This window comes from Vipera berus (assembly GCF_964194415.1).
Source record: "Vipera berus genome assembly, chromosome: 2".
NCBI lineage: Eukaryota > Metazoa > Chordata > Lepidosauria > Squamata > Viperidae > Vipera > Vipera berus.
Window position 1 is genome coordinate 258,328,867 of NC_138203.1, and position 20,980 is coordinate 258,349,846.

Here is a 20,980-nt window from a genome sequence, read left to right on the forward strand (position 1 = left end):
GAACTACTCCTACTGAAGAATAACAGTAGTAGTACAAATAAATGATTCTTAACTGATCTGTGAAGTTTTTTAAAGTTTGCTTTTCCCATACTTATATTTCTAAAACTCATAAATCCATATAACTGGATTTTTATCCTCAACCAAAATACCTTCCTGTTATTTCTAACCTCCTTTATTTCTCTACCAGCCTATAAGTTCCAGAGTAGACTTTCCCAGCCTCTAAATATATTTGGAATTTAGGAAGCTGCAGTCCCAACAGATCAAGAGGCTGTAGATTGCGGAAATCGGCTTTAAAAATAAACAGGCGCCTTGCTATTTAAATCCGAGTGCCAATTAACTCTACAAAACACACAGTGAGACAATTTAAGATAAGTGCCATGAAAGCAATCTTAATGAATTTGGTACCGTGCTCCTTGTTAAACTAAGCAGGCTGTAAAACCGGATAGAAGACGCTACATTTTGATGCTCACAATATAATGGACAGTTCACTACATCTAAAGGTTTCCATATAAACAAAATAAAATTATAAGCCACAATTTATAAATTCTAAAACCTTAAACAAAAACATATTATAACTGTGCTTTTTTACATAAACAAGATTAAATAAATTAATCAATGGACTATTGGGGAGCAACAGAAATTACAGGTATTAGGTAACTAGAAGATGTTGTTAGAGACCTAGATTGGTCTTCAAACCACTGTTTCTGGAATTAAAATTGAGCAATTGACCTTGATCATCCTGACTTTGGAGCTTCAATGCGAGCAGCATCATAAACACCCATGAAATCAAAATGTTATCCTTCCTGATTTAAATACTTTAATTCTCAATGAAAGTAGCTATGCTCTGCATAGATTACTACCAGTCCCATTAAAAACAGGGCTGAAGAATCTCTTGTGGTGCATTTTTAACATGATAGAAAATCCAAAATAAAGAACCAGGATTAACTGATGTAATTCTGTACCAAAGGAATCCTTCTTTCCTTTCCAAGCTAACATTTCCCTGTTTTTAAGCATGACAGGCCCATTTATTTCAAACCAATTACACTACTTAGATAGACTTGGGATGTGACAAAAATCCATCAAGCTATTCATGTCCTCGATAAAAGAACAGTAGGAACATCAATTCTGCTGTCTGCTTCACTCAGTCACATATGAAAGAAAAAATCAGAATTTATTTGTTTGTTACATCCATCTTTTCTCTGTGAGGTACCTTTCCCTTACAGTATATTCATACAATAACATGCTGAGGTGAATTGGCCTACGAGATAATGAGTAACCCAAAATCACTTAGAGTTCTTTCTATCTGTGGGAACTTGAGCCTTGCTTCTTTTGGGAGCTGCTGAATGAAATCCAAAAACCTCTGTGCACACCAGGGTATTTCAATGTATACATGGAATCTTCTGTGACTTTTGCTTTTCAACTTTCTACAGTTAAGAAAATCCTTGCCTTCCAGGAGCACCTTTTCAAGATGGTTACATATCCTTGTTATAAATCTCCTGGGAAATTAGAAGCTTGCTGCTTCCTGGATCTGGCACTGTGCTTGTTAGAATTCACGTAGCATCTACTCTATCGTGAGTCCTCAGTGACATTGAGCTATAAAAAGGCTAATAGAGCTAAAGGTATTTAACTTAATGGTAGTGTTGTAGTTAAGCAAGATCACATATAGGATGCAAATACAGCTTAGGGAAAGTAGAGCAAGGAATTCCTCCCTACTGAGATGATCCTCAAGCACAGAGATAATTGAATGTAAAAATACATCTTTACTCAGGCCACTGAACCACAGGAAGCGATGGCTGCAAATGCACACTGGCTCCAAACTCCCAGTGTACATGAGTAGCCAACAATGATGAATACTGCTCACTTCCATTCCACTAGGAATAAGACTCCAAGCTTGGAAGGAAATTCAGTATCTTGTGAGCTCATGATACTATAACTTAAATAATGAAAAGTCTGTCGCGGAACAATTAACATTCCAACCAGAAGAGGATGGGTTTTCTCCCTTAAGCTATGTTTCTACTTGCCTTGAGTAGATGTAAGCACAGTTGGAGGTAAGCACAGATCCTAAGTCCTACAGCTGCTTGCAAACTTATTTTTTTCCTATATACTTTTGTTGGCTGAGAGAACGTTACAGGGGTATAGGAATTTTGGATGGTGTTACCTTGAAAGAGCATTGTCTGGCTAAAATCACTGCGCATGTCATTTCGGCAAACTGCTTGAACTCTGAACAGATAAAGGATGTCAGGTGAGACATGGCTAATGATGGCTTTCTGTTTAAAAAAAATAGATGTTATTCAGTTTTATCCCTCCCAACAGGATGCTGAATGATCAGTCTGTAAAACATAAAAAAATACTTGAATACATTTTATGGAAATGGTAAGTTTATTTGAATAGAGAGAAAGTCCATAGTAAAGAAATAGTGCCAAAGGATAGAGAAATCAACGCAATGTCACACTTTGGACAGGAAGAAGGATTACCCTTTCTGCAAAATAAGCAAACAACCCCCAATGAAATTGGAAATAAAATGATTTGAATAATGATTCAAGCCAAGTTAGCCAAATTTCATAATATTATAAGGGCATCTGCTGATGAAAGAAGAGGCAGCAGCAAATATCTGTCCCCATATACGGTGGCACCTTGGTACTCATCGTTAATTGGGTCTGGGAGACACAATGACTACTAAAAACGATGAGGACCAAACAAACCACGTTACTTAACACAGGACCCTTTGTTTCGGCTGAAAAGGGTAGCGAGTCACAAGGTACCTGACACCAACAAGTTCTAGCCTGCATGTCGAATACCAAACAAGGATTACCAGGACAAAATTTTCACATCAAAATGCACCGAGTACCAAATTCAATGGATTTTAAAGCAGTCAAGTACTGAGGTATGACTGCATGTTCCTACGTTAGGAATCTGAATACTAAGTCATTATGGGAAGATATTAGAGATGTACAGTATTTAGTTGCCAGCAATATCTGAAGCTGGCAAAAATAACATGGATCTAACGTGGCTAGCTTCAATATGTCTATAGGCACTGTTTTGGGGTGGTTTTTTTTGAACAATTCATACTTTCTCTTGGATGTGCATAGCTGCATGTTCTTAGGAAAATCTGCATTTGAAAACAAGAAGCATTACAGAGATAGTGACAGGGTGCATCTGCCCTGTCACTCCTTCCTTAATGCTTGCTGAACTCTTTGTAAATACTGGGTAAAAAAAAGGAAAAGAAAAGATATGGCTCTAACAGGGACGATGCCCACTCAAGATTCAAAACACCATGCCTGCTTTAGATCCGAGTACTGAACACATTGTAGGAGACATTGATAGTGGCATCACATTCCAAATTTCTCTTCCCAACCAGAAATTGCTGAACCACAATTTTTAGCATCCTTGGTCAGCATTACCTAGGGTGAATGATGAAGTTCTAATTTAGTGGCATCCGAAGGGCCCCCGGTCTATTTCCTTGTAGCGTACAACAGGCACACAAGTGTGCTTACAAATGTTTGAAGAAATTCGACTGATACTGCTGTTTGAAAAAAAAATGGCTATATGGAAGATTGATCTGGATTTATCTCTCTTGGCCATGAAGACCTATTAGATTTATAATGCTTTATTTATATTTGCCTTCATTCATGATTAATTTATACTCTACTTTTCATTCATGAGCATACATGATGCCATCTCCTCTAGTTAATTCCAATCACAACCACCACAATTGTGAGATGGGTTATGCTGTGAGTCACAGGACCAAAGTCGCCAGTAGGTTTGCATGGTTGGGGGAACTGGATCCTGGGTCTCCTTCTAGTCTAACATTTTGACTACTACACAAATACTGGCTCTATGGATCATTTAATGCAAAGCATCAACATGCTTTTCTAATACAGTTTATGTCTCTGATTCAACAGCTAGTACAAGAAAAATCTGAAAAGATGCAGAATTTCAAAGTGATGTCAAGTTTATTAGATCCTTGTCTGGGTTATTATGGTTTATTTCAGCCAAGGAATAATTCTACCTGGTCTCTTAGGCTTCCATAACAAGTCACCAAGACATCAAAAAGTTGACACATGCATCATGACATCATCATCTCACAATTGATGTAGTTATATATACTCGGGTTCCGACATCTGTCACAGACCTGTTTAGCTGTCTCAATTGTGTAATGATGCCACAACGATGACATAATGCACAGGCCGTCATGCCTTTCCTTCCTGCTAAACCTTGTAGCTGATTCTACAGGCTTTCTCTGAATCGTCCAATAACTGAACGCTGAACTGGACAAAGGAAATGTGAAAGGAAATTCTTCCTTTAAACTGTTATTTTCAAAAAGAATTTAGGGTCCTTTTACAAGTTCCTTAAATTCATATGCAAAAAAAAATGGCTGGCCCAAAGAAACAATTATTTAGTTTTTGTGGGAAGAAAAAGAACGCTCCTTTGGATTTTATAGTTCTCTGACTAGGGTAATTCAGCAAAAATGCCCCAACATGGATTTAAGGAGTGTATAACGTACTTAATTGTACAATACCATGAGAAAGACAAGCTGTTTGGGGGAAAAATGTGTACTTAAATGCAAAATTTATGAGGGTTAAAAGAAACTGAAATTAATGCAGAAGTGGGATGAAAGAGCCTTGCAAGTGGATGAACTAGAATGAACACATGCTACGTCAGGAACAAGACTGACCAGCTTAGGAGACTGGTCTTGCCACTCTCTCATAGCCTGATTGCCCACAGAAGGTGAGAAAGTTTGCATCCTACTTTTTATTTTCTTTCCAAGACTGTGGGAGTAATCTTTGGGGGATAACACACAGGAGGTACAGGAAAGGAAATATGCCTGTGTAACAGCTGAAACAGCCAGTTAAAATAGAAACATCCATTTGGATTGGCCACAGACTGGAGTTGGCTGGAAAGCCTGGCTTCTGAATGCCAATTAGTCTAGCATTCCTAACAGCTAAGCAATCAATCTTGAAGGAACCCAAGGAATTGATAATGGGCCACAGATACACCTTGGAAAATGTTCCAGCATTTGTGACTAAATAATTCTCATGATTAATGTTCACTGTCTTTATTATTCATTAAAAGGATAAAAAAAACATCTCTCTCTTAAGGGGGGGGAAGGATGACAAGTTTAAAATGATAAAGCCCTAACCGCTACATCTCCTTCTGCATGATTGCTTCATGATTTCATGAAGCACTAGATTCCTCCCCCCCCTGATAACAACTTCATGTGTGCGTGTGTGGGGGGGAATTGAAAGCATAAATGAAAAATTGAGTAAAAAAGTGCCTTAATCTAAGAAAGAATAAGAGACATATTATTCTAAAACTGAATGGCACCCAAGGAGGATGTATTTGCAAAGGAGAAAAGATAACTGTCATTAGAAATTTAACTCACTGGGGCTGCAGTTTTTATGTGCATCTACAATGACTGATTACATTATTCCAGAGACTTTCTTTGATTAACTGAGCCCTCACAAAATGGAATATGTCATTCTCCTTCTTTACACATCAAATTTTAAGGACTTTTGTAATTGTCGGGGAATTTTAAGGACTTTTGAAGTTGTTTGTCTCTGGATTGATATTTCAACCTACATGTGTATTTCCATGATTTGTGCTCATGTATCCTGTTAAATCTTAGCTGTTTCTTCATTACACAATCATATTAACCCTATAAATAAGGTGAACTTGGAACAGGCCCAGGGTACTGCCAATAATTTGTAAGATCACTACCAGTAGCTTCCCTTTAAGGAAAACTTCTCAGAGAGACATTCCAGATAAAGTGTAGGGAGAAAACATAGACTTTTAATACAACCATCTAAATTGGATTCCTAAGGGCCAACTTCTTAGAACTTTCCTGATATACAGGCTCTATGCTCTTCTAAACCATTCACAGAAAGAATGAGATTAAGGTGATTTCTTATTATGAAATGGGTTCAGTTCTCAATGCCATCCATGTTGTTAATGGAACTCAATGCAAATTTGAAAAATCAGTTTAAGCCCCTAGACATTTTATATCCATAATTTCAACTGAGGACAGAGAAAGTGAGGTTATCTTAACACTAATGGCAATGTCAGATGGCTGTAGCTTTACCAGGTCCTTGTCACTGTCCTTAGTGAATGTCTTCTCCTTTTCATCTTCGTTTTTACTCCAACTATAGGAAATCATATAGTTCATAATGGGTGGGTGATAGATAATCTCTGGTTGATTCCAGGTCACCAGCAAGGCTGTTCTGTTAACGAGTTTCACTTTCATATTGACAGGAGGGGTGCTGCAAACTAGACAAAAGGAGAAAAAGAAACATGATATGCTGGTAGGATATGAGATGAGACAAGTTACCAGAGAATTGTATAAAAATATAATTTTGGAGTCAGACTTGATCTTGAATTGTACTCAGCTGAGTGTCTACATACGTACGCTTATTGTGACATTCTGACAATATAAACTTGTAAACATCTAAATCTAGAATTTCAGTCATGCAGTTTCTAGGGTGCTTGTATCTCTATTGCCTCAAGAATTACCAAAGAGGAATTTGAAGAGAGTTGCTTAAAGAGGAGCTTAAGCTCCTCCGACCATGCTTTTGTTTTTGAAATTTTCATTTTGTATCACAGCAAGAGAAAATATAATTAACAGAGATCCAGTCAGTGGTGGGATTCAGCCAGTTTGCACCAGTTCGACAGAACCAGTAGCTATTTTTTTGTTGCCCAGGCCAGAATGGACTTCCGGAAGAGGCATCCACACAGAGAACTGGTTGTTTACATATTTGAATCCCACCACTGGATCCAGTGGACCAGGCATAAATAAAATAACCAGAATAACCATAATCACAAAGATGGCATAATTGCCTTACATTCTTTTAACAAAATGCAACATTATCAACCATGCTATGTCTGTCAGCAAAAGTACTATGAATATTGCTACCTGAGTATATTTTCAGAATGAAACGCTCCTTTTGACCTCTTAAATTTGGTTAACAATTTATGTGTCAGGCAAGGAATCTAGATGCACATTTCCCTTTCTCAGATTTAACAACAAATTGCCTAACAATTGAATCTGAAAGGCACATATTGCTCTGTCTGTCTGTGTTCGTCTACCTATCTCTCTATCATCCAACTTTCATTCATTCAAATTCTACAGTTGCCTATCTCAGGCAAGTGATTCTGAGCAGCAAACAATCGTAAAACTGTTATAGTACAATACAAATTAAATATATATGGCAGTCAAGAAAAAAAATCTCATTCTAGATTACAGTGTAGCCAAGAAGCAGGGCCCTTCACACCCTATGGGCCTCAGGCTTGGTACAAACCCAGGCCTTCAAAGTTCTACAGAAAGCCAGCAGGGCTGGGGTAATCCTCAACTCTGACAGGAGAATACCTCAGAGGGCAGGGTCTACAGCAGAGAAGGCACGTTTTTTAGTTCCTGCCAGTTGACATTTTCCTCTGGATCCTAAAAGTCATAACTGAAAAACTGGAATTGGGTATGTGTAGTTTAACGAAGAGAAGGGTGAGGGGTGACATGATAGCAGTGTTCCAATATCTCAGGGGCTGCCACAAAGAAGAGGGAGTCAAGCTATTCTCCAAAGCACCTGAAAGCAGGACAAGAAGCAGCGGATGGAAACTAGTCAAGGAGAGAAGCAACCTAGAAATAAGGAGAAACTTCCTGACAGTTAGAACAACTAACCAGTGGAACAACCTGCCTCCAGAGGTGGTGAATGCTCCAACACTGGAGGTTTTTAAGAAGAGACTGGACAGCCATTTGCCTGAAATGGTATAGGGTTTCCTGCCTGAGCAGGGGGTTGGACTAGATGACCTCCAAGGTCCCTTCCAACTTATTATTTTTATTAAAACGATTGTCTGTGCATCTAACCTGCAGTATTCCAGAACTATGGATTCCTCTATGTAATAGTGAGGCTAATCCATGCTTGAGTCACTGCAAAAATAATACTATGACAGGTTTCCGCCCCCCACAGACTGGAAATGATTTCCCAGAATTGCACTTATTGGTAGGGTATTTCTGCTAACTGTAGTGCAACAGGTATGAAGCACTTTCTGGAAGTCTATATTTTATAAATGTATTTTATAAATGTGGGAGTATAAATCATCATATGGGATTTTCAGCTCAGGAAGAAATCACTGCAACCACAGCAAATTATTTCTAATATTAAGGAACGGCCAGAATAGAGATCATAACTCAGCAACGATAAATTGATGAGGAAAACTCAAGTGTAAATATATACAGTACCAGTTCTAAGGGGAAGTCAGGTGAAAGGATATACCATGTTTGTGAAACTAACTGTTGAATCTCTGAATCGTTTTTCCCCCACACTCTTAAGTGACAGAAATAAATATATCTTAATGATGAACGCTAGATGGCACTAATAAGCTACTGATAAAAATCACATCCCCCCCAATAGTTATTTTAAGATAGGAATTCATGATTCATGGACATATCAGGACAGGCTTTCAGATGCTCTTGAAAAATTCTTAACCCATTGTCCCTGAGAATATCAGGTAATGAGGATCCCCTTGGCCACATCCCCAGGGTCAATAGGGTATACTCAGTGCTTTTTTTGTAAAAGAAAAAGGTGCCGGAACTCACACATGTCATACAACCCGCCTTGCCTACCCTACAAGGTTCCATCCAAAAAAGGTGCCGGAACTCCGTTCTGAGCATTCTATGAGAAAAAAAGCCCTGGGTATACTAGGGGTGTCCAATCTTGGCAACTTTAAAACTTACTGGATTTCAAGCATAGCTGGTTATGGAATTTTGGGAGTTGAAGTCCACAAGTCTTAAAGTTGTGTACACTATCGTTTTTATGAACACTGTCATTTTTATCATTCAAAACCCTTCTCCAGCATTGCTGCAGTGATCCTTTGGTTGGCCATCAGGATTCATATCACTCATACTGCAGCTGCACATCATGAGCTAGTGCAGAGGGTGGAGTGGCTATATTAGTAATCGTAGTTCACCTCTGAGGCTCAAGAAATATTTTTCTTTGGAAAGTTTATGACCCTTTAGGAAAAACAGCTGGGGCCTTGGACTGATTTTGGTGGAGTTATCCCAAAGTTAAGAGCAGTGTTGCTCTGAACTCTCCCATCTCTCTTTTAGAAAACAGAACAGAAGAGAACAGAATAGCAGAGTTGGATGGGATCCTTGAGGTCATCTAGCCCAACCCCCTGCTCAGGCAGGAAACCCCATACCATTTCAGACCAATGTTTAACCAGTCTCTTCTTAAAAACTTCCAGTGTTGGAGTATTCACAACTTCTCAAGGCAGGTTGTTGCACTGATTAATTGTTCTAACTGTCAGGAAATTTCTCCTTAGTTCTAGGTTGCTTTTCTCCTTGATTAGTTTCCATCTGTTGCTTCTTGTCCTGCCTTCAGGTGCTTTGGAGAATAGCTTGACTACCTCTTCTTTGTGGCAGCCCCTGAGATATTGGAACACTATCATGTCCCCCCTTACACTTCTCTTTGTTAAACTACACATACCCAATTCCAGCAACCGTTCCCTATATGTTTTAGCCTCCAGTCCCCCAATCATCTTTGTTGCTCTTCTCTGTACTCTTTCTAGAGTCTCGACATCTTTTTTACATCGTGGTGACCACAACTGGATACAGTATTCCAAGTGTGGCCTTACCAAGTCATTATAAATTGATGTTAACATTTCATATGATCTTGATTCTATCCCTCTGTTAATGCAGCCCACAACTGTGTTGGCTTTTTTGGTGACTGCTGCACACTGCAGGCTCATATTTAAGTGATTGTCCACTAGGATTCCAAGATCCCTCTCACAGTTACTATACTGAATGAGGTACCACCTATAGTGTACATGTGCATTTGGTTTTTCTTTGCATGTCCTTCTCTACACTTTCCATATTCTATATTATTCTATGTAATATATCTGAAGAGAGGGATGTCCATGCAATATGGCTCAGAACCATAACTTCCTTACATTAATTTAAGAAGAGAATGCAAAGCTTTATTGAAAGAAGTGAACAAAGCATTTTAATTATGCAGTGGTTACGTGCTGACATTCCATAAGGGAGAGGCTGTGAACCCACAATAGTGGTGAGAAGCGTGTGACTTTACGGCCTCCTCCAGCTTGTAAAACCATTACTGCACATTATATCTGGAAATCACATCCAATAGCTGTTAATTCACATACTCAAACTAGGAAGTTTCATTGTCCTTTTTTTCCCTTGTAAAAAATAGAAACCTCCAAAAAATGAGGGGGCTGGTGAAAGAATCTGAAAAATGAAGTCAAGGGTTTAAATGTCTTCACAGTATCTTCACATGGTCCCTCAATTTTTGAGACTTATCAGGAATATATTGTACAGTATCAGAATGGGCCAACCAAATCTAGGAAGAGGCCAGCAGGCCTTTTTTCCCCCCTTTCAGTAGTAGAAGTAGCTGGGAAACTGTAAAAGTTATGAAGGCTTCCTGCAGAAAATGAGAAGCCTGTCCTAATGAGGAGAATAAAACAGGAACAAAAGTCCTGGCAGAAATATTGTGCAAATGGTAATAAGACACGTAGAAAAAGAACCTAAGTCAAAAAAACCCCCCACAAACCATTAAGGAAAACTATCAGAAGCTTTTAAACATACGTTCAAAACAAAACAGAAAACCCCATCCAAGAAATAGCCATAGAGGGTGGTTGGGCCACTAGACAACAAAGAATGAAAGAGATGCTGAAAGACGACAAGAAGGCTACCATGAAGGATGCTGGATTGGCAACTGCCTTTCCTGCAGACAAAAGCAACAGATAGACAACCCTGTCTTGAAATTGGAACAGGGTAACATAAGCTTTCCTTTCACTGAGTCTATCTCTGCGAAGATCTTACCTGGAAAGTCAATACAACCCAGGTGGCCAGAAAGGTCCAACAGAGACTCTACTTCCTCAGGGTCTTGCGGAAGAACAGGGTAGAACAGGGGTGTCAAACTCAATTTCATTGAGGGCCGCATCAGCATTGCGAGGGGGCTGGGTGGGTGTGGCCAGGTGGGCGTGGCCTACTGGGTGGGCGTGGCTAGAGTATGTATGGCCTACTTGGGTGGGCGTGGCCAGCTCTGCATCCTTCGCATCAAGGGTGCCTATGGGGGCCTGGGCAGGAGTGGGACAGATCTGAGGGTCTCTGGCAGAAGGAGGGTCTCTGGGCCAGGGCCAAGGCAGCGGGGGCCGTTCCCTCACTGTTTCCAGGATGGCTTCGCGGGCTGCATGAAACCACTTCGCGGGCCGGATCCGGCCCCCGGGCCTTGTGTTTGACATGTCTGGGGTAGAACAACGACTAATGACCCTCTTTTACCAGTCTACTATAGAGAGCGTCCTCTCGCACTGTATTGTGGTTTGGTATGCCGGTCTGACAGCCTCGGATAGGAAAGCATTACAGAGGGTGGTGAGCACAGCACAAGACATCGTGGGCTGTCCCCTGACACCACTGGATGACATCGCCAGGGCTCGCTGCCTTGGAAGAGTGAGGAAAATTCTCAGGGATGACTCACACCCTGGACGGTACCTCTTTACTCTCTTACCATCGGGTAGGAGATATAGGAGTATAGCCAGCCGTACCAACAGGCTGAAGAACAGCTTCTATCCATGGGCTGTTAGGCTTCTGAACGGGAAATAATTTTATAAACTTTATGCATGATTGACTTGCGAGGCCGGTGTGTTGTGCAATTAGCTCACGTGGTGTAATAAGATGGAGGGTTTGTGTCACTGTGAGTTGGGGGTGGGGGCACGAAGGGAGGCTCAGCCAATCTCAATGTATACATGGTTGTACTTTGACAATAAAGGTTCATTCATTCTTAATCAGCTTAAAAAGCTCAAAGAATCAAAAGAGAGGGGCAATATTCTCAGAGAGAGGAAGGAAACAAGAAATAGAGTTTCTCAAAGATCTGTGTCCATAAATGATCGTGATATACAGTAGAGACTAACACTGAGCTGGCTAAATCCACAGATGACATCATAGTATTCAGGGTGGTGAAAAACGAAATGTGAAGCGTTCCAGACAGATCTCTTAAATTAGATGAATATTCATCTCAACGGCATACGCAGTTCAATTTAAGTAAGTGTAAAACTATCTCATTGGGGGAAAATATCTTAACTTCACGTATATACATGGGGACTGAGTTTATCTTTAATCATTCGGGGGGAAAAAAATCTTGGTGAAACTGTAGCTAGCTTAACTGAAGATGTAGAATTTCTGTGTGATGGCTGTGAAGCCAAGGAAAAAGGAACTGTCATCAGTGGAATGCCTTTATATAAACTGTTGGTAAATCCGTATCGGAGAAATTCGAAAAAGGAAACAGTAGAAACAGTGACAAAGAGGGCATTAAAAGAAAAAGAGGGCTGAAACATCTACTTTAAAACAATATCTGAGGTCCTTTTGCACAGAGAAAAGACAACTGAAGGAAGATATGATCAAGGTAAATGAATCATGCACAGTATGGAGTAAGTCAGTGGTCCCCAATCTTTCCAGCTTGGGTGGCCTGGCGTGGGGGAGTGGCAGGTGTACATGCACACAGCTTCGCTCGCACGAATGGCACTTTGAGCAAGCGCCTACCGCTTGCACAAAGCTCCATTCTCATGAGCGAAGGGTGCTTGCGCTCGTGCGTGAAGCTCCATTTGTGTGAGTAGAGCTTTGTGCGTGAGCGCAAGTGCCTGCCAATCACATGGCCCAGTTCCAAACCGGCTGTGGGCCAATAGTGGGCTGCGGCCCAGGGATTGGGAATCCCTGGAGTCCGGTTCTTCCACAAAAAATACAACTGGAGTAGCTTACTGGTCTAGCTTGCCAGAAGGAGATTTACAACAGGTAAAAGAAAGGACTTCTTGCTACAGCACATAATTAACTATTGGAATTCATTACCACATGATGGGATGACGACTATTATCCTGGATGGCTTTAAAAGCAAATTGGATAAATTCATGGAAGATCTACTGGCAGGCATTTGACTTAATGCCTTGATGTTAGCTCTGCTTTGAGGGAAGGCTATCTCCATATATCAAATGCATGGCAACAATAGTAGGAGAGGAGGATCTCCTACAATGTTTGGTTGGAAACATCCACAAGCATCTAGTTATCCACTGTGAAATTTCCACTTAACAAAAAAACAGGCATTATTTGAGACTTTGGTTCAACAGTTCTTGATTAAACTGAGATGTTAAATGCAAACTAGAAAGCAACTTCAATCTTATCTGTATTGAATCCCTTATTCTCTACTCAATGATTGGCTAAAATTATGCTAGACTTCAGTTGTTCTGAATACTATGCATTTTAATGACAGGCCTGCAAGCAACATAAGCATTTAAAAATGCTTATGAAAAACAGATATTTTCATATTAAATAATTACAATAATTATTCACGATACCATTTTCACCAATTGTTATGGCTCCATCATTCTTTTGCTAATTTAATTTTCAAAATGAAAACAATTAGTAAACAGTATTTTTCTTGCCAGTGCTCAGAAGACATGGAATTAGATATTGGTGCTCAGGGAATGTCTGCAGCAGAGGTGGTCCCCATTTATAAGTCTCCATTTTGCTTTTTTTTTTTAGAGCTCTGAGAATCATCAATTCTCAGAATAAATAACTGTATAATTTTATCTAATATGTGGGCTGGACAATGTAACAATGATAAGAATACAACCTGGTTCAAAAATCTTATTCAAAATGTGTTCATCATTGGTTCCTCATTAAGCTGGGAGAGGCAGGCTGCTGCAGAGTTCAGTCCTGGATCTTACTCTCCTTCAGTATTTCTATGATGACTTGGATGAAGAGGTGAGGGAACTACTTTTCAAATAGTGAAGTGAAAAAGATGCTACAGAATGTACAGTACAAATAGAAGAGAGTTTTTGTAGCTCAGGATTGAACTGTGGGGTCTTTGATGCTCTCTGAGCTTGGTGGTTTTCTTGCAAATATTTCATTACCCAACTACCCCTCAGTACTAGATGGGGTTATCTAGTTGGGTAATGAAACATCTGCAAGAAAACAAACAAGCTCAGAGCATACGGCAGTCCACACAGAATGTATAATACCCATGAGCAATGCCTTCCGCTATAGGTGTCATTTTTAGGATCTCATCTCAGCTACAAAGGGCAGCCAATAGGCATATGGCAGATACACCTTTTCTCTTCCAAATGCAAAGAACTGCACAGCCCTCGCATCAGATCTATTGATAGCACCAACTTTGATGGGGGTAGCTAATAACTTCTAAGTCAGAAATACCCCCAGTTCTAATGGGTAGGCAAAATCAGCTGTTAACAAATGAATGAAAATGCATAGAAAAAAGTACAAAGTTTTCCATTTAGGAAATAAACAGCAAATGCACCTAAATTATATGCAGAATACTTGGCTTAATAATATTACTTAAGAAATGGTACCGGAATTATTCAAATACTATATAATACTTCTCAACCTATACTTATCCTAAATAGACTCCATCCCTTTTTGTCCATTACATGATATAATGTTCTTACAAATAATCTTTCAAATTAACCAAGATCTTCGCCACCTCAACCAAATCAGAAAACTTTAAAGTCCACTCTTCTGTAATCGGCCGTTCCTCTTCCAGCACGTCTATAATTATTCCAAACAATAAAAAAAATTGCGAACAAAACTTTAACCTCCATTTGGAAATCTTCTATATATTCCACCAAACTTTAATCAAAAAAAAAACCCTCACCCTTTCCACAAAACCACCACATATAAAAAATATATTGCGTCTACACCCAAATCTTTTCCCACCTCCCATACTTGACTATGAGTACGTCGTAAAAATTCCATAGACTTCTGCAAATCCTGCTATTTTCTCTTCTTAGATCGTTTTGCAGCAGCACGCGTCACCCTCTGTTCCATAGAATCATCCGACGAAGTTGTAGCTTGATCTCTTCCAACACCGTTGTCTTCTATCTGACCATCTTCGACCTCTTGATGCACTCCTTCTCCAGATCCCTTTTCAGGTTTTTTCTTTTTTCCTTTTTTTTTCTGTTCTTTTTTTCTCTTTCTATTTTGGGGTTCTTTTTCCTGTTTTTAATGTATATTTAATATTATTAAGGTTTGTTTTATTCTATATAAGCTAGAAAGTATTTCTTTTTTATTTTAGTTTTTTATATATATTTAATATTGCCAAGGTTTGGTTTATCCTATATAAGCTAGAGAGTGATGGATTTTAGAATTTATAGTTGTTAGTACATGGTTGTTTATGTTTGCCTTTCTTTTTTTTCTCTCTCTCTTTTTATATATATACCTTGTATTCAGCTCTGGGAAGTCGGGGGGGGGGGAGGGGGGGAGGCAGGGGGGGGAGGAGGGAGGGAGGGAGGGGGGGAGGGAGGGGGGAGGAGGGAGGGGGAAGGGGGGTTTTTTAAAGGAAAACTGTATTTTAAAACTTTTCAATAAAAAAAAAAAGAAATGGTACCGGAATATTGCAGGATCCAATCTGAGTTGGTCACTGGGACCAAAGGTTTAGTTTTCCAAGTTTTGGGGCTTGTCTTAGAGCCCATCCTCAGGGAACCTCTCTCTCTCCATGCCTGGTTGTGTGTGGCATGTTGTTTAGTTGTTATTTAGGGCAAGGGTCCTCGACCTTGGCAACTTTAAGACTTGTGGACTTCAACTCCCAGAATTCCTCAGCCAGCAAAACTGGCTGAGGAATTCTGGGAGTTGAAGTCCACAAGTCTTAAAGTTGCCAGTCGAGGACCCGATTTAGGGTGTTGATAGCTGTCTATTAAGTTGTTAAACGCACTGAATATTCTTTGACTGCAAAAGTTTGTGTGATGTGGCTGGGCACATGCAATTTTAAACGGCATCGACAGAAGTATGGTTTCAAATAATAGAAAAAGTAACATCTTCATGTCATCCTTGACCAATGATGGCTTCATGACACATCCATGTAGTTTTCTTGGCAGCAATACATAAATGGGGTGCAACTGTCTTTTTCTGGGATATTTTATTTCTCTAATCTGGCCCCCACCCTGATATTTCCTTGATGCCAAGACCCCCACCAAACTGGGCCAAGGCCTGCCAGACCCTTGACAGAGCACAGCTATAATCCTTGTGGTATACTAGGATGAATCTACTTTAATCAACATAAAGTGGAGACACTTTTCACATCTGCAGCAAATTAATTACAGAGCTTCTTTCTCTTGCCTTTCCTATTACCTTAAAGCATATTTAACCTTGTGTTTCTCAGCCTTGAGCTGAGCAACTTTGGGCTGAGAAATTCTACTGTGCCTACAATATCTTCTTTTTCTAACTGTTCACCCTGTGCATATTTGAAAGGATCAGAAACCAACCTGGATCCAGAAACCAGATTCAGAATGGGAGGAGTGAGTCTTACTTCTATTTCCATAGCAATTACAGCTTATCCTCAACTTATAAATGATTTCCTAGTGACCATTAGCAGTTACAATGGACCTCCCAAAAGCTACTCACAACATATTTTCTAAGTTATGGTGGCCTCACCTGCCACAGTCACTTTGGCTGCTTGGCCAACCAACTGTTCTGTCCCAGCCTATGGAAGTACTTGCTCAACTGCTTTACTCACAAGGAAAACCCCTCTTCATGGAACCAGGCAGGACCCACAAGAAAAACAACCCCTTTTTTATTTTTACACACCTGACTCAATGTCCAAGACTTCAGAGGCAAACAGCCCAATCAACAAAACACAAAGCTGCAGCGTGAACAGTTGCCTTTGGCAACCAGCACCTCCCATACCTCCCCCTTATAGTCCAGCCAGGGCGTGGCTTCTTAATGGCCCTTCTTTTGCCTCTGGAGCCACCCCACTACCTTCCTGTGTCTTGCTCGCCTCTCCTCTCTGTGCCTCCATGCATCGGATTGGCCCCAGCTGTTTTTCATCGTCATCCAATTCAAGCTCCCAAAACTGCTGTGTCTCTGCCTCAGCATGAGTAGAGGGGTCAGGCTCCTCGTCTGACTGTGAGTCTTGGTTCTCCTCAGAGCCTTTCTCCGACTCCAATGTCACTCCAGGCCTCTCCTCCTCATCTGAGTCCTCAGACTCGGCTACTGGATCCACTGGCTGGTGAGGAATCACAACACCAGCTCATTTGTATGGCTTTTTGAAGTATCCTATGGTTATATGACTGTGATTTGTGAGGTGTTTTTTTTGCTGATTTCTGGTGTTTACTTCCAGTTTTTGGCAAAAAAACGCTCCTTGGGGAAAATTGAATTGCTCCACAACTGCCACAAATAACGTCAAAAAATTGGGACTGGTCCTATGATGCCTCTCACAGAGGACTGAAATGACTTACAACTGCAACTCCAGGCTCAATTACAATAATAAATCGAGGACTACCTACCTGCCCTCTGCTATGGATAAAAATGTCAAAGATCATGCCGAAAGTTAAAACAGGTTATGGCAAGCTGGCATTTTTCTTCTCATTTTTCCCACCCAACTATGAATGATGGGCAGAGACAGGTGACATCCAATAGCCAAAATAAGGTCTTCCAGAAATGACTATTATTCTAGGTTCCTGTGGTTTGTTCTAACTTCTATAGCACAGCAGAGCGAAGTATTTTTAGAAAAAAAATGGCTCCAGGTTTGATAGGCCTTTCAAATGGTCAAAAAGAAAACTTTCTTCTTAAAACTACGAGAACTTTGTTCAGCTATTGAGAAGAAGAAAATACACAAGGGAGGAAGTTGCCTGGAAACTCAGAGCAGATTGCTGACGTGCAACTCCCAAGGCGAAATCAGCCTGACTAACACAGAAGTGAGAAGATGGATGGGAGGCAAAGAAGCGAATATCTTGTTTGAGTTAATGCAAGGCTCATTTGGAATCTCACTGAAAGAGATACCCTTCTGGACAAGCCGAGCCAGCGATGCGAGAGAGAATCAGTGACACGGACAAATCAGAAATGAATTTATAGTAAACACTGGCAAATCCCAAGGAAGCTATACACCTTTGATAGTGTAGGAGCTCCCAAGATAAAATAGACTTTACTTTCACCAGATCTATCTGAACTCCTTCAGAGGAGATATAATACAGTAGCTGAAATAATATCCCAGACAGGCAGACTAAAGTCACATTTCTCCAGCGTAACGTAGAAGCTGCTTTTGAGGAGTTGTGAAAAACATGATCAATATGGAAGGCAGGATATCCAGAATGGATAAACAAATCCTCCAAGTAGACTAGCTAGAACTTGTCCAGGAAATAATGAAAAATATTGCTCATAAATCTCTCAAAGATTGATGAGCTATTTGCAAATCTGAAGGCCAATGTTATATATTCACACTTTCTGTAGTGACAGGCAATTTCTGTGGTATATCTGCAGTATGCCTCTCTTTCATATGAATGACACCGTCAGCTCTCTTGGAAGTCCAACTTGTAAGCTTTCTTGAAGATACAACCTTCTCATATTTCCAATATGAAGTTCTTTAATGATTAGAGAGTTCAACATCTGGTAATCAAGGACTGTACTTAGGGAACAATTCTTTGTGAGGAAAAAAGAAGACAGAGTTTCTTGAAATAATTTATTGATAAGAATCATAAATATGGTTTATGGTGGACTTGTAAAAAAGTCAAAGCTTTTTGGATTAAAATATGGTGGAATATGCAAAAGATATTTAAGAAAAAGATAAGGTTTTCTCCGCAGTTGTTTTTGTTGGGTATTATTACAGATTTTACTGTTATAGATACAAAATTGATGTTGAACTTAATTACGGCAGCAAGACTTTTAGTAGCGCAATATTGGAAGAAGGAGGAACTGCCGACTATAGAAGAGTGGACTTTGAAAGTTTCTAACTTGGCAGAAATGGCAAAGATTTCAGCATATTTGAAAGAACAATCGCAACAGAGATATATTGTGGAATGGAGAAGATGGATTGAATATATTCAGAATAAATATGGGACCAAAAAGTTTCACTTAGCATTTGAATAAGTAGTGGTTTTATATGATGTAATATTAGTTATTTGTTAGTAATATAGTTATGATTAGGGGGAGTGAAAGTGCGATAAAATTTAATGTTTTATTTTTCTTGTTAGCATATTTTAGCTTAAGTTTGTAAGTTTAATACCCTGTATTCAGCTCTGGGAAGTCGGGGAGGGGGAAGGGGAGGGGAGGGGAGGGTTGGGGGAGGGGAGGGGAGGGTGGGGAGGGAGTTTTTTTCTATTTTAAAAAAAATGTATTGTAAAACTTTTCAATAAAAAAAGAATCATAAATATGGCTGGAGTATGGGTGCCACGTGGGGATTTATGTTCCTGGAATAAGGTTATACAATCACAAAATCGATAGAAAGCAAGATGTGAGTTTCTCCTTCCCCTAAGAAATCTAACATATTTGGAAGGCAAGGATGACTAGTTCTTTTTTTTATTTCTGAATTGATTGGAGTCTCACCCCACCCCCTCTTGCAGGATATGAGTCTTGCATTCAGGGGCCATTGAAGGATGCCACTGTGCTTCCAATGAACATGTGGATTGTGTGCGTGAAGCCAGTCCATTTCTAGGAGTACTAAAACATGTAAGAGAAAGGTGAAGAAGAGCTTAAGGAGCTGGTGATGATTCCTGGTAGTGAGTTGTAGTGATTTACTACTCTCCACGACAGGACCTGAACATGACAGTTGGCCACAAATCATCTCAACCCTATCAGGAGAGTTGACAGGCTGAGTAAGAAGAGTACATTTGTATACACAGATGATTTAATGAAGTTGCCAGTAATGCCAAAATCTATTAGAGCCTGTCTTCTAGTGCAAAATGAGATTTGCAAGGTAACAGGAATGGCTAAATGTCTCTATACAGCTCTGCAGGTCTGGATTCTGCTGAAGCTCTAGTTACTGCAGCTATGGAACCTTTGGAGATAGAACCATCTCAATTCTGATTGGGAGCCTTTAGATCACCTGTTGGCCAAATGCTCTTCTTGCCATAATTAGAGTGCTCTATTGATGCAGTGGCACCCTCATGTGTAATGGCTAGATTCTCCACAGTACAGACAGAAGTGGATAGTAAGCAGGCTTCTGTTGAATCCCAGCTGCATGGGTTTAACTTCAGAAGTTTCCAATGTGTAGATGGAGTGAGAGAGGGAAGGGAATGAAAGGAAATAATAGCATCTTCACTTCCCATACAAACTTCCCCAATATCCATGCCCAAGAAGTGTGTAGTGGGGTGCCCCAGGGCTCTGTTCTGGGCCCAGTGCTCTTCAACATCTTCATCAATGATTTGGATGAGGGGATAGATGGGGAACTCATCAAATTTGCAGATGACACCAAGCTGGCAGGAATAGCCAACACTCCAAAAAATAGACTTAAGATACAGGAGGACCTTGTCAAAGTTGAACATTGGGCGCAATCTAATAAAATGAAATTCAATGGTGAAAAAAGTAAGGTTCTACATTTAGTCAAGAGGACTTCCAGTTTTGCGCAGTAGTGACTGGTTGAGGGTTTGCAGATTCTCTGCACCCCCACAGCTAATTTTGCCCTGCCAGGGGACCCTAAATGTGTCTAAGTCACCCTGGAGAGGTGGCGAAGAAAAAAGAGTGCTCCAGCAATTCTGGAATGGCGGTGGTCATACCGTTTGACTTTGGGAAAGCCTTCTAATCTGACAGGAGAAAGGCTGGCTGTACTGCATTGACCAGCCCAAGCTACTTGCAACCGAAGTCCAAAAGTATTAACCAGCACAACTGTGAACAGCGTGCTTGAAACTGGTTGAGGAATTTGATCTCCTCTTTTCTATTCTATATTTAATTTCCTGAAAAAGATCCCCAAGAAGCAAAATACTTCCAAAAGGGAAGGAGGGGGATTTCCGCCCCACCCTTATACTATGGAAATGGCAAATTAATCTTTTTATGGAGGATCAAAATTTATGGAAGTGAAATAAATATAAAACCTGAAATTTAAAAGTTAAATCTGTATAAATCTAAAATTGTTGAATTGTTAAGACTCTCATTCTAAAGATAATTGTTCATTTTGGAAATTGAAAAACAAATAGTTGCTGACATCTAGTGGTGAATGAAGACTATGACAGCTATGATTTTAATATAAGACTTGGCAAAACCTGGGAA

The 20,980-nt window shown here is 40.0% G+C and overlaps 1 protein-coding gene across 1 annotated transcript in view; it reads right to left on the bottom strand.

The window, feature by feature from the left end:
• Positions 1–20,980, bottom strand: part of PTPRG (protein tyrosine phosphatase receptor type G) — a 702,650-nt gene that overhangs the window by 98,337 nt on the left and 583,333 nt on the right. The window contains exons 9-10 of the mRNA XM_081320042.1: positions 6,080–6,264; positions 2,159–2,267 (exon numbers count right to left, since the gene is read on the bottom strand). Of these exons, the coding sequence (XP_081176168.1) occupies positions 2,159–2,267; positions 6,080–6,264 (294 nt within the window). The remainder of the gene's footprint in view (positions 1–2,158; positions 2,268–6,079; positions 6,265–20,980) is intronic.